General features: G+C 32.5%; 1 protein-coding gene and 1 long non-coding RNA gene across 2 annotated transcripts in view; one reads left to right on the top strand and one right to left on the bottom strand.

Moving 5' to 3' along the window:
* The first annotated feature begins 10559 nt into the window (after window positions 1–10559).
* LOC127702923 (uncharacterized) lies at window positions 10560–15584 on the top strand. Its single transcript, XR_007982570.1, has 3 exons — window positions 10560–11271; window positions 12138–12209; window positions 15456–15584. It is a non-coding gene; the product is annotated as an uncharacterized LOC127702923 (long non-coding RNA).
* The window catches only part of LOC127702915 (uncharacterized), a 30398-nt gene continuing 21871 nt past the window's right edge, over window positions 12221–20747 (bottom strand). The window contains exons 6-7 of the mRNA XM_052207225.1: window positions 16207–16383; window positions 12221–12629 (exon numbers count right to left, since the gene is read on the bottom strand). Of these exons, the coding sequence (XP_052063185.1) occupies window positions 12624–12629; window positions 16207–16383 (183 nt within the window). The 3' untranslated portion in view covers window positions 12221–12623. The remainder of the gene's footprint in view (window positions 12630–16206; window positions 16384–20747) is intronic.

Here is a 20747-nt window from a genome sequence, read left to right as displayed (position 1 = left end):
GGTAAAAAAGGCATATCCTTTTTGCATATACCCCGGCGGCGTTAAAAAATGAACAATATTCATTTGATAACAGTAAATTGGTGAAAAATACACTGGCTATCAACCAATCCAAACCCAGGATTCTTACATAAGGTGTATTTATGCAGTATATTGCATAGCAAACATGAACATGGGTTTAAACATATTGCTGTCCCTGATGCCGTCACTAATTTAAGGCTTTTTTGCCCCAATTTGTGCAATTTGATATATAATGCACGCTAGCTTTTGGTTATGTTCTGCTGAATTAGTATACTAGTACATAATGATTATTGTTTAGACGCGAGCTGAAGCACGCCTCCGGGGCGGGATTTTCTCGCTGCGTTGAAGATCCATTGTGACCTTGTGTTGTTTTCTGTTCTTTAGTCGGGTTGTTGTCTCTTTGACACATTTCCCGTTTCCATTCTCAATTATATTGCTATACAATAGTTGTCTGTTTTTCCTCAATATTCAAAGGGTCTACTATTTGCGGTATCATTGTTCTTAATACTAAACTACCAAAAGATAGAAAGTATTTTCATGTTAAAAATGTTATTAATACACAAATTTCTAAAATAATGTTGTCTGGATACTGTGTCTGAAGGATACCCCAAATTTTCTTTTTTTTCATACTTAGAAATAATGAAGATGCTGTTGAATACCTCACAGGCTGACTATTTCCACCGTAACACACTTCTCATGTATTTCAATTTTCATTAAAAAATAAATGAAAGAAATTATAGATTTATCAGTTATATGCAGCTGACAGCATTTGTGTATTCGGTTGTATATGAATCTCCCACTTAAAACTAGCCTTAGTGAAGGAATTACAAACCGTTTATGTTATTATCATTACCCTAATTACAAATCTATGTCCACTTTGCTTTGCATTACTTACACTTCCAAACGACAGTATCTAAGAGACTAAATAATATTAAAAAAGTTTTTTGTCAGGTTTAAATATATGCATTAGTTAATGATGACTTGAGGATAAGTTTAAAGAAGTAATTTATAAACTGTAAATCATGCAGGTATATATCCAATATGATGTAATGACAGTCCTGGAAATTTATTAGTCCAATATACATGATATATTTACAAATTGATCAACTATATAAACTAGAAACAACGGTATCCTTTCTATTTATTTGTACACTGGTACATATACAATGAAAAGTTGGACGAATATGTGTCTACCAGTTCCTTTTTATTACTATTTTCTCTTTCTATTTATTACTAAATTGATAAACAATTTTGTATTTTTCTTTAAAAAGATGCAATTAGCACATGAAAATACTTTGAATATACCACCCGATTTTAAAGAGGATATACATGTACTTGCTAATCCTTACAATGATGTTTTCGGTCCATTTGAAAAAGAAAGTCCTGAATAAACAAAATGATAACATTTCAGAGGAATTCCCAATGAATTGCCATGAACCTACCTGACTTTAACTTACGTAAACCAGGACATCGAGCTGTTTACATGTCATATTGTATTGCCAGAAGCTGTTTACAAAACACAGTAAAGGAACTTTATAGAAATAAACAAGACTTGAACCGGGTTAGGACTAGCTTGATAAAGTATTGTTTTATAAGATTATTCACTTGATATTTGTAGGATGTGTTTCATAAATTCCTCACATTTAAACCAACTATTTATATACATTATTGATAAACATGAAGATTGAATACATGATCTTTAAATGGGTGTTTTTTCCCGGAAAGATTTGACGCCACAAAGCAAATATCTGTTCTCCTCCCCCCTCGAAATTAAAATCTCGTTTGTATTCACATTTCGTTCCCCGCACATCTTTTTTGATATTCAACTTTCGAAATTTGATGGGCCTTTTTTTATTATTATTAAATCATTGAAAAACAGATTTAACTTATTTATCCCACTAATTTTGTAGATTTGTTAGCTTCGGTAATTCCTTACTATATTGCATTATAAATCAAGTTTTGATTTCCATTTAAAAATATAACTCGTTTTTCATTTTGAACTGTAACAAGTTGTTAATTGTAGTTTGTGCTGTGTAGTGGCAATCAATCTTGTATTTTGGAAGTATTTTTAGTTCATTGTGTCAATACTGTTTTAATCGCCTTAATCAGTACAAAATATGTACGTTGAAATAATACAAATTTTTAAGTTTCACACAGCCCGTATTACAAAATCATGTAAAACTTTGTTTTGAGAGGATATTTGTTGATATAAAGTTTACATATATGATTGATTTGTTGACAAGATATTTCTAATTGAAACATCAATAAGTACACCTAGATACACGTGGTATATCAAAATCTTAAATATTTTGTAAATCATATGTTCGGATATTGTCGTGAGATTGTTGTTCACATGGTTATAACATAGAGATGTAGTTATAACGGTATTTAAAAAAGCGAAATGTAAAAATGTATTTGTTCCAGAAAAAGTTCATATTACTTATAGTCTGCTCTTTGTTGAATAACTATGGTAAGTACGAAAGTGGCAAGCTCAAACTATACGAATTGGTCAACTTCGGTAAGTACCTAGTTTGTAACTTTGTCTTCGGGTTAAGAATAAGCCATAAGCCTCTACAGACCACTCTCCATCTTGGAAAAGTTCTATTGAGAATACAAACAATATGGTGTTATGAACTGTGGTATGCACAAACAGAAGCGATCTGGTTGGTGACTTCAACTATGGGAAGTAAAAAAAAACACAAAAAAATACAAGCAAACAGCTACTGTATGATGATTTCAACTGTGGAAAGTGGAAAATGAAGAAAAAAAAAGAGAAACGATCTGTATGGTGATTACAACTGTGGAAAGTAAAAAATAAAGAAAAAAAAAGAGAAACGATCTGTATGGTGCTTACAACTGAGGAAAGTAAAAAACAAAAAAGAGAAGTGATTGGTATGGTGATTACAATTGTGGGAAGTAAAAAACACAAATAGAAACGATCTGTATGGTGATTACAACTGTTAAAAGTAAAAACCAAAAAAAGATCTGTATGCATGGTGATTACAACTGTGGAAAGTAAAGAACAAAAAAGAGAAGTGATTTGTATGGTGATTACAACTGTGGAAGTAAAAAATAAAAATAGAAACGATCTGTATTGTGATTACAACTGTAGAAAGTAAAAAACAAGAAAAAGAGAAGTGATTTGTATGGTAATTACAATTGTAGAATTAAAAAAACAAAATTAGAAACAATCTGTATGGTGATTGCAACTGTGGAAAGTAAAAACCAACAAAAAAAACATCGGTATGGTGATTACAACTGTGGAAAGTAAAAAACAAAAAAAAGAACTGATTTGTATGGTGATTACAACTGTCGGAAGTAAAAAAACACAAATAGAAAACGATCTGTATGGTGATTACAACTGTTAAAAGTAAAAGACAAAAAAGAGAAGTGATTTGTATGGTGATTACAACTGTGGAAGTAAAAAATAAAAATAGAAACGATCTGTATGGTGATTACAACTGTAGAAAGTAAAAAACAAGAAAAAGAGAAGTGATTTGTATGGTAATTACAATTGTAGAATTAAAAAAACAAAATTAGAAACAATCTGTATGGTGATTGCAACTGTGGAAAGTAAAAACCAACAAAAAAAAACATCGGTATGGTAATTACAACTGTGGAAAGTAAAAAACAAAAAAAGAAGTGATTTGTATGGTGATTACAACTGTCGGAAGTGAAAAACAAACGAACACATAAGCAATCTGTATGTTCAGTTCAAATTTGGTATGTACAGTAAGAGGCAAAAAGTATTTTTAGTTCAACTGTAGTATGTGCAAACAGAAGCAACTGTATGGTGATTACAATAAATCCTTGTGGTATGTACAAACAGAAGCAACATTTTATGGTGATTACAATAAATTCTTGTGGTATGTACAAACAGAAGCAGGTGTATGGTGATAACAATAAAATCTTGTTGTATGTACACATAGAAGCAATTGTATAATGATTACAATAAATTCTTGTGGTATGTACAAATAGAAGCAAATAGAAGCAATTGTATGGTGATTACAATAAATTCTTGAGGTATGTACAAACAGAAGCAATTATATGGTGATTACAATAAATTCTTGTGGTATGTTCAAATAGAAGCAATTATATGGTGATTACAATAAATTCTTGTGGTATGTACAAACAGAAGCAATTGTATGGTGCTTACAATAAATTCTTGTGGTACAAAATGTATGTACAAATAGAAGCAAATTCTATGGTGAATACAAGTACTATACGTTCAGTTTAACAGTAGTATAAACAAAAATAGGCAAACTGAATCATGCTCTGATGAGTACACGACTTTGTACAAGAAGATCAGTTTATCTAAATATAGTAGTTTCAAGAACTGCTATTAAGTTAATTTCTCAGCAAAGGTATAGAGGTGGCACCTAAATGAGTTCCATATTGAAGGAAAAAAATTGCAGGATAAAGGAGCACTGGGGCAAAAACAAAATAAACCTGAAGTGTGTAAGCAAAAAACTAATAGAAAATACATTAGAAAATCGATAGTTAAACAAACAAGAGGCTCTCAAGAGCCTGAATCGCTCACCTGTAATTTTTTGCTTAAATCTTTCATCAATGATTATTTCTGCTTTTCAATATATATTAATGAGTGGCTTAAAAATGCCATTTAAATGTTCTTTGTATCTGTCATATTTTCTTCAAAAGCAAAAAAATGCATTTTATCCCTATGTTCCATTTTAGCCATAGTGGCTATGTTTCTTGACGTACAAGGAAATAAAATACAAAAATTATACAAGATACTCTGAAACTCATTCAGCCCATGTTTGGCTGAAATTGATTCAGAAGTTTCAAAGGAGAAGATTTTTTATAGTAAGCAAACTAGATTAGATGAACAAATTGTCTTTAAAGGACAATAACTCCTTAAGAGATCAATTGACAATTTTGATCATATTAACTTTTTTGTAGATCTTACTTTGCTGATACCCGATTTGGCTGATAATTTCAGGGCAGGTAGACCTTGACCTAATGAATACTTTAACTTCCTGTCTGATTTGCTCTAAATGCTTTAGTTTTTGAGACATGTGAGATATAAGTCAAAAACTGCAATTTACCCTATGTTCTATTCTTAGCCATGGTGGCCATGTTTTCTGAGGAAACAGAAAATAAAACATAAACTTTATTCTAGATAACCTATGAATCATTCAGCTGAAGTTTGGTTTAATTTGGTTCAGTAGTTTCAGAGGAGAAGATTTTTTAGTTAGAAAAAATGATAAACAATTTGTGTAAAATTGTCCTTAAAGGGCAATAACTCCTTCAGTGGTCAATTGACATTTTTTGTCATATTAAACTTATTTGTAGATCTTACATTGCTGAACATTTTTGCTCTTTACAGTTTATCTTTATCTATAATAATATTCAAGATAATAACCAAAAACTGCAAAATTTCCTTAAAAGTACCAATTTAGTGGCAGCAACCCAACAATGGGTTGTTAGATTCATCTGAAAATTTCAGGGCTGATAGATATTGACCTAATGAACATTTTTACCCTATGTCAGATTTGCTCTAAATGCTTTGGTTTTTTGAGATATAAACCAATAAATTGCTTCGCCGAGCGCAGCTGGATACGACCACAGAGGTCCAATCCTGAACAGTTGGGGCAAAAATGGACACAATATTCGCGCTTGATACAGGTCTGAAATTGGATTGTAATTAATTATTTGACACATAATAGGTTTCTGACACAGAATAACTGTAGTCAAAGAACTTAGAATTGGTTATATGACTTAGAATTGGTTATATGATTTGAATTTATATTCAATCTTTTTGCTTTAGTGCAATACTTTGCTGTTGCGAATTGACCCCCTCCCCCTCCCCCCACAAAAAAAATACCCCTTTTTTTTGCTTTTGTGCAATGCACAAAAACAAATGCAATGCACTATGCTGTTGCGTATTGTATGTATTGTCGCATCCAGCTGCGCTCGGCGAAGCAATTTATTGGTTTATATCTCAAAAAAGCAAAGCATTTAGAGCAAATCTGACATGGGGTGAAAATGTTCATTGGGTCAAAACATTGTGTTTGGATTACCTCCCTTTCGCTGCTTTTAAATTGTCTGAAGTAATTGTCAATTAACCAGGAAACCTTTGTTTTATCCCCTTGTTTGCCCCTAATTCTTAAACAGTTTGAGCCATAACCCCTCAAAGCAAATCCTAACCATCACTTTGTGGTATGGAAACTTGTGGTATAATTTCAGAGAGATCCATACACCGTTCCGCAAGTTATTGTCTGGAAACTAAGAAAAATGCTTATTTGGGCCCCTTGTTCGCCACTAATTCCTAAACTGTTAAGACCATAACCCCCAAAATCACTCCCAACCTTCCTTTTGTGGTTATAAACCTCGAGTTTAAATTTCAAAAATTTCTATCCAATTATACTTAAGTTATTGTCCGGAAACCAACTGTCTTCGGGCGACGCTGACGATGACGACGACGTGATACCAATATACGACCGCAAAATTTTTTGCGGTCGTATAAAAACTGCATTCAACCCCTATGTTCCATTTTTAGCCATGGCGGCCATGTTTTTTGACGAAACAGAAAATAAAACACACACTTTATTCTAGATACCCTAAGGATCATTCAGCTTAAGTTTGGTATGAATTGGTTTAGTAATTTCAGAGGGAAGATGTTTGAAATAGTTTACACCGGACGGACGAGGACGACGGACGACGACGCCAAGTGATGGCAAAAGCTCACGGTTCCTTCGGAACGGTGAGCTAAAAACCTGACATGTCAGCAAGGACCCCGTTTCTACATTTGTGTGTGAGGCACAGAGACTGATGCATACAAATCAATTCATATAAGTTTGACACCAGTAATTAATGTGTGATGTGTTTCCGATAAATAGAAGTTTTGCTAATAATCTAAGAACCGTTTATTTCGTTTGTTTATGTTAGGCAATATACATATTGACACAGAGAACCATTTTGATCTCACACATTAAACCTACATATGTGTTTTATTCTCTCACAATACAAGTGCACACGCTAAAATGTCTCGCCTTCTTTACTGACCATTGATTTTATGCTGATAGTCCTAAATATAAAGTTTTACTACAAGTATCACATAAAATTAACATGATCCAAGAAAATGAGGTCAAGGTCAGATAAACCAAACCAGAAATACATGTTCCCCTTACAATCATTCCATACGCCGAATATAGTTGACCTATTGCTTATAAGTATCTGTTCAAGAAACAGACCAAACCATGGAAAGGAGGTCAAGGTCTGATGAACTCTGCCAGACAGACATGTATACCTTACAATCATTCCATGCATCAAATATAGTTGACTTATTGCATATAGTATGTAAAAAAACAAATTTAACTAGGAAAACTCAATATTGACCAATGAACCATGAAAATAAGGTCAAGGTCAGATGATACATACCAGACAGACATATACCCCTTACAATCATTCTATACACCAAATATAGTTGACCTAATGCATCCAGTATTAGAAAAACAGATCAAAACACAGAAACTTAACTTTGACCACTGAACCATGAAATTGAGGTCAAGGTCAGATGACACCTTCCAGTTGGACATGTACACCTTACAATCATTCCATACACCAAATATATTAGATTTTTTGCTTATAGTATCTGAGATATGGACTTTACTACAAAAACTTAACATTGTTCACTGATCCATGAAATGAGGTCGTGGTCAAGTGAAAACTGTCTGTTAAGCATGAGGACCTTGCAAGGTACGCACATACTAAATATAGTTGACCTATTACTCATAATAAGAGAGAAATTAACATTTTCAAAGATTCTTACCTTTTTTTTCAAGAAGTCACTGAACCATGAACATGTAGTCAAGGGCAATGTACATACTACAGACGGAAACTTCATAACATAAGGCTTCAATATACAAAGTATGAAGCATCCAGGTCTTCTACCTTCTGGAATATGAAGCTTTTAAGGTAGCACTACAGTCAGAATTTTCTGCCTCCAACCAACAGTCTTTAAAGATTAATTTCTCCAAAACTACCAAATGGATTTTTAAAATCTTTAACTCATTTTAAAGCTGAAATATAACTCTTTCTTAATCTTTAGATAAATTTATTTTTGGTATGAATAATCTCAAAATATAGCTCATTAATTGCCAAAAAAGCGGTCTTCCAACTTGGATGAAAATGGCACATGCAGGTCAAATGGTAGTAAAAATTTGTTTTCATCCCTTTAATCAACCATTCACAATCTACAAAACCGTGTCTCAGATTTTTGATATATGCCTCCAGTAATAAGATATATTATTTTTACTGCTGGAAGCCAAACCTCATTTCACCTTTCATCTTTGGAGACCTATAAATTCATTTGGAAACAAATTATCCAAAAACTGGGACACGGTATTGTAGAAAATACTCCCTTCAATCACATATATCAAAGTCAAGCCAAAGGGGTACCCATAAAGTTTCTATTTTCATTTTTTCCTTACAATTCTCATGAAAAATTGTTCTGAGAAATGACCTTAAAACTGAATTTCCTCTTAAGAACCCCTATAAATGCCACATGTATACAAAAATTCCACTGGGAACACCCTAGGAGTGTTCTGACACCATTACTTTATCAATAGAACCACACACATTGTGTCTTTGATGCTCTAATGCTGTAAAATTTGCATTTTGTGTGCACTGTATAACACTAACTTGGCATTTGGTGGGAGTTTGACGTCACAGATTTGACCAACATCTGTGATGTAGTAATTAAATAAAGACAAAGCTCCGCCTCTGTCCAGACAGTCAAAGATAAGAGAATAACAGGATTGGCCAGCTGCATCATAATTAATATTTAACATCATTATTCTCACTATAAAGAATAATTTTCATTTGCATTTTAAAAAGAAATATATCAATATGACCATGATGACTGAAATTAGCTAAAATATTAAAATTAAAATACATGTCCATAAAAAGATCAAGACCATCCCCTTCTTGAAAATAGACTGTCCAACATGATATGAGTTTCATGGAATTAACAAATTTCACATAAACTTAAAATTAGTTAAAATGCCTAAAATTATTTTTAAATGTAGAAGACTAAAGACGAGAAATTTATACAGGCAGTCAGAGGCTTTCAAAGATATCTTCACACTCTTTTCCATAGTTTTTTTTTTCATTTTGGTAGATTTTTTCCCTTTAAATTTTTTCCTATTCATATCTTTTTCTTTTGTCTGTTCTAAACTTCCATGTTTTATAAATTAGTTTTGTTGCAATGCAATGAGATATTTATCTTGTGGTCAGGGATTAACAGCTGGACACTGGTATCAACAGATGATTGACATATTAGCCCCTCCCAAATGCCTATATATTGAGATTAATTACATGTGCTTTTATTTACATAAGTTCATTATCAATTTACTCCCTGTTGTGATATGATAATGACTTTGGGATTTTTACAAACTGTGCAGAATAATACTTACTTCAAAATTATGTGATAAAAAAGATATCTTCAAAAAATCATTGTTAGACTGTAGTGCTACCTTAAGTAGTTAGTTGATGCCGCCTCGATCCTCTGCCAGATCACTATCCCTATGTCTTGCTTTCTGCGACAGAAGTCGCAGGCTCGACAAAACTTCAATTCCCAATAATTAATAACAGCGAGAAACAGTTTGAAATAGCATATTATACCTTTAAAATCAATGTATGTTGAAATCCTACCATAAAAAGTTATTTCTCAATATTTACGATTTCTTAACAAATGTTAAAAGTATGATAACAAAAATGCTGAACTGCAAGGAAAATTCTAAACGGAAAGTCCCTTATCAAATGGCAAATTCAAAAGCTCAAACACATCAAATTAATGGAAAACAACTGTCATATTCCGGACTTAGTAAAGGCATTTCCTCATGTTGAAAATGGTGGATTAAGCCTGATTTTATAGCTAGCTAAACCTCTCAATTGTATGACAGGAAGTGTATACCAATATTCTATTTTTATCTTATTATTTTTAATTTTTGGGGCAGGACACCCTCAATCACTGAAATAACTTGATACACCTATATATATATATATCAATGTTTCAAGTGTTGAAATGCTATTAGAAATATATATATATATATGTTGAAATCCTAGCACAAAACTATTCACCAATTGGGAACAGTTTACGTAAAATAAATTTAAACTTTTTATTATGATTGTAATGTAAAGAGGAAACAACCTTTTAGAGTAAAATTAATTCAATATAAATGTTTTAATTATCCACACCAATACTGCAAAACTATTTAAAAAAAGTAATTGTGTGACTACAAGGGCATCACTTCTACATGTACTACAATATCAGCCCGTACATGCATAATATATGATTAATATTCTATATATATAGCTATGTGATACAATTATGTTTCAGGTTTTGCAGTCAAACAAAGAACAAAGCGAAATTTGCTTGCGATGAGCGACATGATATCTTTTACCACGGGGCGATATGGCTTGGATTTTAATAAATATGGCCATTTCTGTGGCAAGGGTGGTAAAGGTCAAATAATGGACAGCATTGATTGGTAAAGTACTTCCAAATACATGTGTTTTTATAAATTGTAACCGTACTAAAAAAAATGAAAAACAACAATGATTGCAACTGCTTCTGTGAAAGATATTTGTATGACAAAATTGTGGGTTAAATTGATTTTTGAGACAATTAACCTATCGAATTCATTTTTTCTACATTTAAAATTATTTGTAAAATTTATTTTTATTAGTTAACAAACATCAAGTACATCATGTGCTACTGACTTCAAATTGTTCTCGATACATACATATTGGTTAATCTAATTTTAGTTATTACCCATACATCACATACTGTGATACAGAGCATGGTTTGCTCTTACATGTACTAAACACAACACATGTTTATACTTCACAAAGAGCATATCGGACATGTCCGAGGCAGTAACTTTTATTTTTGCCAAATTAATACTTTCTTCATTCATCTGTTAGGCAAATCAAGAATTTGTACAAATCCTTTAGTACAGTTATGAATTTCTATCACATTTTTTTTTATTGAGCTGAGGTCTAAACATTTTGTTAACAATAAATCACGGTTCATCTTGTATATGTATCATATTCACTTTTACCACACCCCTTGATAGAATAAATTTCATACTCATGTATTTCTTGTTTATATCTCTAGGTGCTGCAACCTTCATGACAATTGTTATGGAAGATTACAGAATTATGGATGTCGTCATGTGCTACTAAGTAAATATGACTGGACACTGGTTAATTATCAGATTGTGTGTCGTAAGTAAAATATGTATACTAAGTTAACCAATCTAGAAGAAACTGCTGTTTGGCATTGAAACCTTTATTACTATGATCAAAGTTCCTCAAATTTCAGTCAACTGCAATTACCATGCTGGCAGAAATTCATTCTAACAGCAATGACTTGGTTACAAAATACATTTGAGAAGACGAAAATATCATATATTCAAGGCTTTATGTTGTGTAAGTCATCTGGACAAATGTTTACTATTTCATATATTTTGATAAGCCTTAGGATGTACAATGTACTCTGATATCACTAAATGTATACTATTTCTTATTTGTAAAAGGTAAATCTGTAACACTCAACCTTGAATCATGCAAAAGGTGATTCATTGGTGGACAGTCTATATTATTTTTGATATTTTGTTCAGAATACAAACTTTAAAGTAACCTATAATTTCTACTTTAAACATGTTCATTGTTATAATATACTGTTATATATATGAACAAGCAGTGTGAGAAGATCCACAACCTTTTTTGTGATGTGTACGCAGCCATAAGTCAATTATCTGAATGAAATTTGTTAGGTTTTATGCATGTGAGTCACTTTTTTGAAAGAGATGCGAAAAGATACCAAAAGGACATTCAAACTCATAAGTTGAAAACAAACTGACAACGCCATGCCAAAAAAATGTAAACCACCAAAAGAAAAACAACACAATACAAAACTAGGAACTGAGCAACATGAACCACACCAAAACCCAAGTGGGATCTCAGGTGCTCCAGAAGGGTAAGCAGATCCTGCTCCACATGTAACACTTGTCAAGATACTCCTTTAAAATTTGCGTGATTGTTATATAGCCTGATACTTCAATACATATATTTTTTTTCATTTATATCAGCTTATGTAACCACTTTGAAGGCAAGGACCATTCCTAAGACACCAAAATCAATCTCTGACGGAATACAAGAAGGTTGGTACATATCAAATAAAACCGTGAATATTTTTACGAACATAGTGCACATAAATGATGGTACACAATGTATATACACAAAGTTTTATACACATCATTTACCAAAGATAGTAATGCAACATTCCTCTCTAATTTTTCACTATGTCATGGTTTTCTGTTAAATGTAGCTAAGTCACTTTTAAATCCATTGTTTGTTTAATCTCCATTTCCAAAAGTCTGAATACACCTTTTTTATAATTGAGTTATAATTCCTGTACAACCTCCATCTGTATCAAATCAAAGTAGACTAGAAAATAATATTCAATCATCTCAGCAATTTATGTCTTCAGGCATGTCAGTTGATGACTCTGACGTCCGTCCTCTCCTCGTTGTTTTCTTTATAATGTGTCCATCAATCACTATGGTCAATTGTTTTCAGGTCTAAAAAAAAGGGAAATTGTACAATCAAGTGTTTTTGTCACTGTGGACAAAGCTTTTATGTTTCAATTTTTAAGAAAAATGGAAAAAGTTATTTCATTGGATACAAACATACTGTATTTGAAACACTATGATTAGTAGTTAACTTATAAATGTACTGTAAATTCAGAAATTATTGCGTGCATTTATTATTGCGATTTTGTCATTTTAGACTAAAATGTGATTTGAATTTTTGCGATATCGAGAAAAACCTGTTTAATACCTATTCAAAAAATTAATAATGCGAGTTAAAATTATTGCGATTAAAACCCTGTCGCATTTTTCGCAATAATAAAAACATCGCAATAATTTCAAAATTTACACATATGATTTTCCACACAAAAATTAAGTTTAATTAATTGCCTTCAGAATACCCTAAAAAGTAATGATGAAGTCATATCTAATCGAGTGCAGAGGTAGAAGTTATTATAATATTTGACCATGAGTAATAGGCTTACTCTATAAAATAGTTTCTTTAAAATATATCTTAAACAATGATGTAGATGCGGAATAAATATCTTTTTTGAGTAAGTCGATTGCGCATATAAAATTTACCATTACTTAATATAAAGTCATTCTTTCTGGCATATACAATGTACGTTAAATATGAAACAAGTTTTATGTCACACATTTTGCCACGGTGAATGATATTAATCATACATTGTCACTGAAACCATACTATAGATAAAAATAAACTGTTGACATAGAGATATGTCTCGTCTGTCTAAAGAAAAATCGAAAAAAAGATGTGGTATGATTGCCAATAATAACTAACTTTAGGTCATTTTTAGTAACAACAAACAAAAGAACTATTGGACCTGCAGTGATACTATAACTGCCCTTAAATTTTTGCTAGATAACATTTTTGTTCACTATGGAGATTCCGTTTATCGTCAAGTTATCGGAATTCCAATGGGGTCTAATTGTGCACCACTCATTGCGGACCTGTTTCTGTATTGTTTTGAGTTACAATTAATGACTAAAATCATCAACGATCCATCTGAACAACATCTGATACAAAAAATTAATAACACTTTTAGATATTTGGATGATATATTGGCTCTCAATAATGACGAATTCAGTATGTACACTAAAGAGATTTAAATTATCCTGCTGAACTGACTTTAAATAAAGCTAATACTAACAATGAACACTGCCCTTTCCTGGATCTTGATATCTATATCTTTAACAGGAATACTAAAATTTATGATAAAAGAGATGACTTTTCATTTCCTATTGTTAATTATCTATTTTTAGATGGTCACGTTCCCTTGTCACCATCTTATGGTGTTTATATATCTTAAATTGTTTGATTCGCTTGTGTATGTAACAATGTACTTGTTTTTAATGAAAGAAATTACTGTATGATGAAAAATTATTACACCAGAGTTTTTGATATCACAAACAAGTCAAAACATTTACTAAATTCTATCATCAGTACAAGGACATCATTCGTAAATATAAATCAACATGCAGACTTCTTATACGTTCGGGTATTTAACATCCAATCTTTTATGGTAATATCCTTTACAAAGCACAACAATATCGGCATTCACCTCAAAAGCTAACCAAACCTTTAAACAGACTTATTCATAAGGGATATAGTTATGATACTGTTGTCAGGTCATTAAAGATGGCATATTTTGGTATTAATATTGATTTACTCATAGGGTCTTTGCATCGGAAATAAAACATTTATTCTAAAACCAGTTATTGGCATGATACGGGTTATGTTCTTCTCATATATTTTATGATGGTATGATACTAAACCCATAATGGCAGGGATTGTGCTTGATTTTCATATGATGAAGACATAATCTTTCAACCAGTTTAAAGTAGTCCTGTCATGTAATGTTGTCATTTTAATGTTATATTTAAAATTGCCATAAAAGCGGGAGGTTTGGCTAGCCACAAAACCAGGTTCAACCCACCATTTTTTCTTAAAATGTCCTGTACCAAGTCAGGAAAATAGCCATTGTTATATTATAGTTCGTTTCTGTGTGTGTTACATTTTAATGTTGTGTTTCTGTTGTGTCGTAGTTCTCCTCTTATATTTGATGTGTTTCCCTCAGTTTTAGTTTGTAACCCGGATTTGTTTTTTTCTCAATCGATTTATGAATTTCGAACAGCGGTATACTATTGTTGCCTTTATTTGATTGAGGTCTGGAGCTGGCATGTCAATAACTGCTAGCGGTCCTTTGTTAGTTTATGTATCATTGTCATTTTGCTTAATTTCAGTCTTTTGTTACCTATTCTGACATCGGACTCAGACTTCTTTTAAACTGAGTTTTACTGTGCGTATTGCTGTGTGTTTGTTTAATCTACATTGGCTAGAGGTAAAGGAGGAGGGTTGAGATCTCACTAAACAAGTTTAATCCCGCCACATTTTTGCACCAGTCAGGAGCCTCTGGTCATTGTTAGTCTTGTATGTTTTTTAATTTTAGTTCATTTATATGTTTAGGAGTTTAGTATGACGTCCATTTTCACTGAACTACACATTTTTGTTTAGGGGCCAGCTGAAGTCCTACTCCGGGTGCTGGATTTTCTCGCTGTGTTGAAGACCCATTGGTGGCCTGTTTTTTTACTCTTTGGTTTGGTTGTTGTCTCTTTGACACATTCCCTATTTCCATTCTCTATTTAATTTATTACAAAAGGATTTAATTAAGTAGCTGAACTATTTTCCGCCTTTCCATCAGCCAAATAATGGCTATAACCATACTTCTTTTGTTATTTTTGATTATTCATTCATAATTTACAGTTAATGTACTAATTCATGGTTTATATTTTCAGTGGACAAGGATTTCTGTCACCAAGCAACTTGTGAATGTGACAAAAATTTGGCATACTGCCTTGGACATTATAACATTTATTATAATAAGGAACTTCAATCAAAATCTAAGTTACTGCAATTCATTCATAAAGCAGCACACTTTTTGACTAATGATCGAATTTGATAATTTTAAAAGTTGTACTGTATTAATTATGTAAAGTTGTATTAGAAATATTATATTAATAATACACACTTATTATCAGCTAATAAAGGATTTTTATTCAATCATATTTCATTAATTAATTACTGTTACTAAAAATGACTTCATCTGAATTTGCGAAATATGGAAACAGAATATTTTAGAGTTTTTCACATTACATCAAACATGCTTTATTTTAAACACAATTAAATAATCTTAATTGCACTTTAAGCTGAGTAACAAATACATAAGCTTACAGCATTAAGCTAATTAAGTTTTTAATTAGTTATAAATTATCCCTCAAAGTATGGTGTCCCTCTGCAATGAGGAGTAAAGAGGAAAGGATAAAAAATCACAACCACTGATAGATTGATTGTTGTTTGATGTCTTAAGAGATACCAAATAGGACATTCAAATAAAATGACATCATTGAAAAAAACAAAAACGGCAAAAAGACAAGCAACAACCTATAGAACACCACATAGAAAACTTAAGACAGAGCAAAAGTTACTCCAAAAACCAGGGTGATCTCAAGTGCTCAGAAAATTTTACATAAATATTTTTTATTGTACCTGACACGCTGTATTTTGCAATCTTCCGAATGCCTCCAACAACTGGTCACGTTCTTCTTTCTTTAACATATCTTTTGTTTCTGAGTAGTAAATATAACTTTCACTTTTCTCCACCACTTTTTTCTCAAAGAGTTCCGCAAAATGCTCATAACTGATAACCAGCAGTGTCAAGGTTACCTAGAAGTAAATAATAATATTTTAAAGTAATTACATTAATTCTATTACATTATGTAAACAGTAAAGTACAGGTAAATTTTGTCATTTTAGCCTGCCCAGAGTGTTAGTCCAACCATACCCCATCAAATTCAATCCCGGATTAGGTAAAAATACAGAATACAAAAACTGTACTCAATGTTTGAGGGTTACATTAGTGTGAGATTAATGATTAAAGAATAAAATATATATGTTTACATTCCATAGGAGAACCCATAATCACATTAACTTCTCTCCCGATTATAATAAACTTTTTTAGCAAAGGGAAATATCATCTTGGTAGGACAAACTGTATCCCTGCCTATACATAAAAGAAAGAATGGAATACCCAAGATCTGACAATAATTTTTATTTTTTCAGTACATTAAACATTTATGGTAAAACATGGAATTGAAAAATAAGTGATTATCTAATGAAAATTCATTAAAGCTTATTAACATCAAAACCACCAAAACAAGTTCTCCGACCATAAGGTTTGTATATGCAGGGATACAGTCTGTCCTTGTCCTACCTTGGTGTTGTTTCCCTTTGCAAATATAACTAAAATTTGAAACACAGTCAGTAATTGAAATATGTAATACGGACACTTGGGACCAACAAGAAATTTTACCAACTGCAATACCCAGTTGGAACAGTGTTTGAGTTAAATCTGTGTAGTGTGAACATCTTCTTTTCAATACAACACTAAAATATTGTATGTTTGTATTCTGAAAATGCACTTTCAATAGTATATATATATTGCTTGTAGAATGGATGGATGGATTGGTGTTTAATGTCCAGTGGCAAATATTACATGCATATCAGCACAAGAATTCGCTATTGTGAAATGAATATGAATATGTTTTGTACTAGACACCATACTGAGCAGGATTTTCAATGTGCTAGTTCACAAGGTAACAACAGTGTTCTGGAAAACATGTCATCCTATTAGGACACATTATTGTGACTGAGGTGATCAGTCCATTGTGTAACTGCTAAATGCTGCTTCCTCAACAGAGAATAGCTTTATTAATATCATGTTTTTGGTTTGACCTGATATGGGATCAAAAACATGACCTCCTCTACTAAAGGGGAGTTACAAGATCAAAACAGGTACTAAGGAAGTCTGCTGTTAGGAGCATAGTAGATAATCAAGGTCGTGTGTTAATGTTCATGCAGTATTTTGTTCGTCCCTACAGTTGAATTAAACACTCTATCTGACTTGTACAAATAAAAATGAGGATATATGAGGTTATTATGATCATAATTATGATCCCATAATATATACAGTCCGCAAAAAGTTAAGTACCAACTATTTTTATTGCATCAAAATTGTTTTCATTTTAAATCAAAGCACTGTAAGCGCTGTAGGCAGTTAACCAAAAATAAAAGGCAAACGTAATTATGAAAACTGTGGCAGTGTTGCTTCAATTTTTTTTTTAAGATTTGAAAGAACAAACATTAAACATTGGTATATTGTACATTTATGTTCATTAAATGAATTGATTATTAAGGCAAATTAATTAATATTTCATCAAGGTTTTCAAAAGCAACTCATATATCAATGTAAATTTATGACCCCCATCTTCACCCCCAAGTGCATGATGTTACTCCATACCAAGTTTGGAATAAAATGACAGGTGATTGTAAAACAGTAAGTCAAACATTCTCGGGCTTTACACTGCTTGAAAAATGTATATGTTTTCTTTAAAATGAGCCATAAATGAAAATTATTATAGGCCCAGAAATAATTTAATAAATAATTAAAGTAAATTCAATTAACCTAGACTCATTTTTTGCATCAATAAAATTTTATAATAAACAAGAAATAATTGTAATAGGATGCGGTTACGAAGACTTCCAAACAAAGCCCCCATAATTTGTCAATCCCATGGTCTCCTGACATTGGGCAAAGTCCAGTTCATATTAGTTTGGTCTAGTAAAGTGATATGCATATGTGACACCTAGGAGATTGACCCTGTATGTCATTCAAATCTTTTTGAAATTATGAACAGGAATAAATATGGTTTAGGTGTGGGTATCTCGACAGTTTACAAGTTATCAAACAGGAGGGGTTGGGGTGACCCAAGGGACTCCCCCTATATTTCATTTGATTTGTTATATTGTCCAATACATGAATACATATGGTTTAGGGGTGAGGATCTCGACCATTTCCAAGTTCTCAAACAGGAGGGAGTGGGGTGACCCAAGGGACTCCCCCTATATTTCATTTGATTTGTTTTATTGTCCCATACATGAATATATATGGTTTAGGGGTGGGGATCTCGACCATTTCCAAGTTCTGAAACAGAAGGGGGTTGGTTGACCCGAGGAACTCCCCATATATTTCATTTGATTTGTTATATTGTCCCATACATGAATATATATGGTTTAGGGGTGGGGATCTTGACTGTTTACAAGTTCTCAAACAGGAGGGGGTGGGGTTTCCCCAGGGACTCCCCTTATATTTCATTTAATTTGTTTTATTGTCCCATACATGAATGCATATGGTTTAGGGGTGGGGATCTCAACCATTTCCAAGTTCTCAAACAGTAGGGGTTGGGGTGACCCCAGGGACTCCCCCTATATTTCATTTGATTTGTTTTATTGTCCCATACATGAATATATATGGTTTAGGGATGGGGATCTCGACCATTTCCAAGTTCTCAAACAGGAGGGGGTGGGACGACACCGGGGACTCCCCCAAATTATTTTCATTTGAATTCTTTTATTGTCCCATACAAGTATATATATTGTTTAGGGGTGGGGATCGCGACGGTTTACAAGATAAAAGTACATTTTCAAATTGAAGGGGGTTGGAATGACCCCCAGGGACTCACCCTATATTTTGGTTGATTTTTTTTTGTCCTGTTCTCATTACTGAAGACTGCATGTGTCTATCAATTACTGTTTTCGAGAAACAATCATTTGAAAATAAAAAAAAATTAAATCCCATAGGGTTCTATAGTAAAACCCCTCCCTTCTTCAGGCCCCTCCAAATACCCCTAAATAGACCCCAATGCACAAACAAAAGATTAATGGCTCCGCTAGACATGTTAGTCTAATATTTTATGAAACCCTAAGTAAATCTGACAAACGGTCAAAGTTGTCTTCTTAGACGGTTTGAGTGGATTCGGTCCGACTTGTCTCGGGGACGAGTTGTCCACATTACTTAAAACATCCCATCAACATCGATTTCCGCATCTGTTTCATGACCTCGTTTCATTCATTAAATAACAACCACCTTAATTCGCGCTTATTTGGCAAGATAAGTTAAAAATTACCGCCCACTTATATAAATTTATTTCCTCTATCATAGAGATTTGTTGTACATGAACAATATTCCTGCGCATTTTGCAATTTGGGAAATATAAACGACTTGTAATTACCGATTTTCGGCGATGAAATATTTCATACAATTGTTCTTTGACATTGTAGCCAAAAGCACAGGGGATAATAAACTACGTACGGATTTCTATTGAGCACTATTTCCTATGTGCAACTTCAAAAGTTTTGGGTAGTTCGACGATCATTTAAGGTTTTTCTGGTCATATTTTTTGTATTCCAGAAATAAAAGTATTAAAAAAATGTCCAATTAGTTATAAGTAACATAATAGCCAGCTAGATAATAACAATGGCAGGTATTTCAGCATTTATTGGGTAGAACATGTACACAAATCTAGGGTGCTCGCATAAGGCAGCTTAACTGCCTAAAAATCAGTTAATCCTCGAAAAAAAAAGAGAAAATATTCTAATTTTGCTAGCATATACCATTAACAAACCATAGACTTAAGTTTGTTCACGTATGTAGGTTCTATGCATTTGAAATTTGCGTTCATAGAAATAGTGAAAATTACACAAATCAGTAACGGAATTTAAGTTTCACTGTGATTTTATTTTTTTACAACAATTAATCACCCAATATCATTAAAAGTCTCTACAAATAATCTTTGGTATTTTCGGCAAATTTAATGTCAATATTTGAGTCAATAGGATGTGTAACACCCTCTCTTCCGGTACAGTTCTATAACACGGAGTCTCATACTCTGTACAAGCCTTCTGAACTTTAGTTGAGCAAATTTATTCCATTCAGCAACAATTGTGCTTCTTAAATCGGTAAGATTTTGCAGATTGAGATTTCTGCCAATGGCATCCAAGACATGTTCGGTAGGGTTCATGTCTGGAGACATGGAAGGCCAAAAGATAGTGTCAATGGCTTCTTGCTCTTTGTACTCTTTGTACTCGGTTACAACCCTTGCCCTGTTTGGTCTAGCATTGTTGTACATGCACAAGGGTCTTAAGGGATTATCAAAATGAGGGACTATAATGTTTCTAAGCACCAAATCCCT

This window comes from Mytilus californianus, unplaced genomic scaffold, assembly GCF_021869535.1.
Source record: "Mytilus californianus isolate M0D057914Y unplaced genomic scaffold, xbMytCali1.0.p SCAF_5, whole genome shotgun sequence".
In the NCBI taxonomy this organism is placed as follows: Eukaryota; Metazoa; Mollusca; class Bivalvia; order Mytilida; family Mytilidae; genus Mytilus; species Mytilus californianus.
This window is presented reverse-complemented; position numbering and strand designations above follow the sequence as displayed.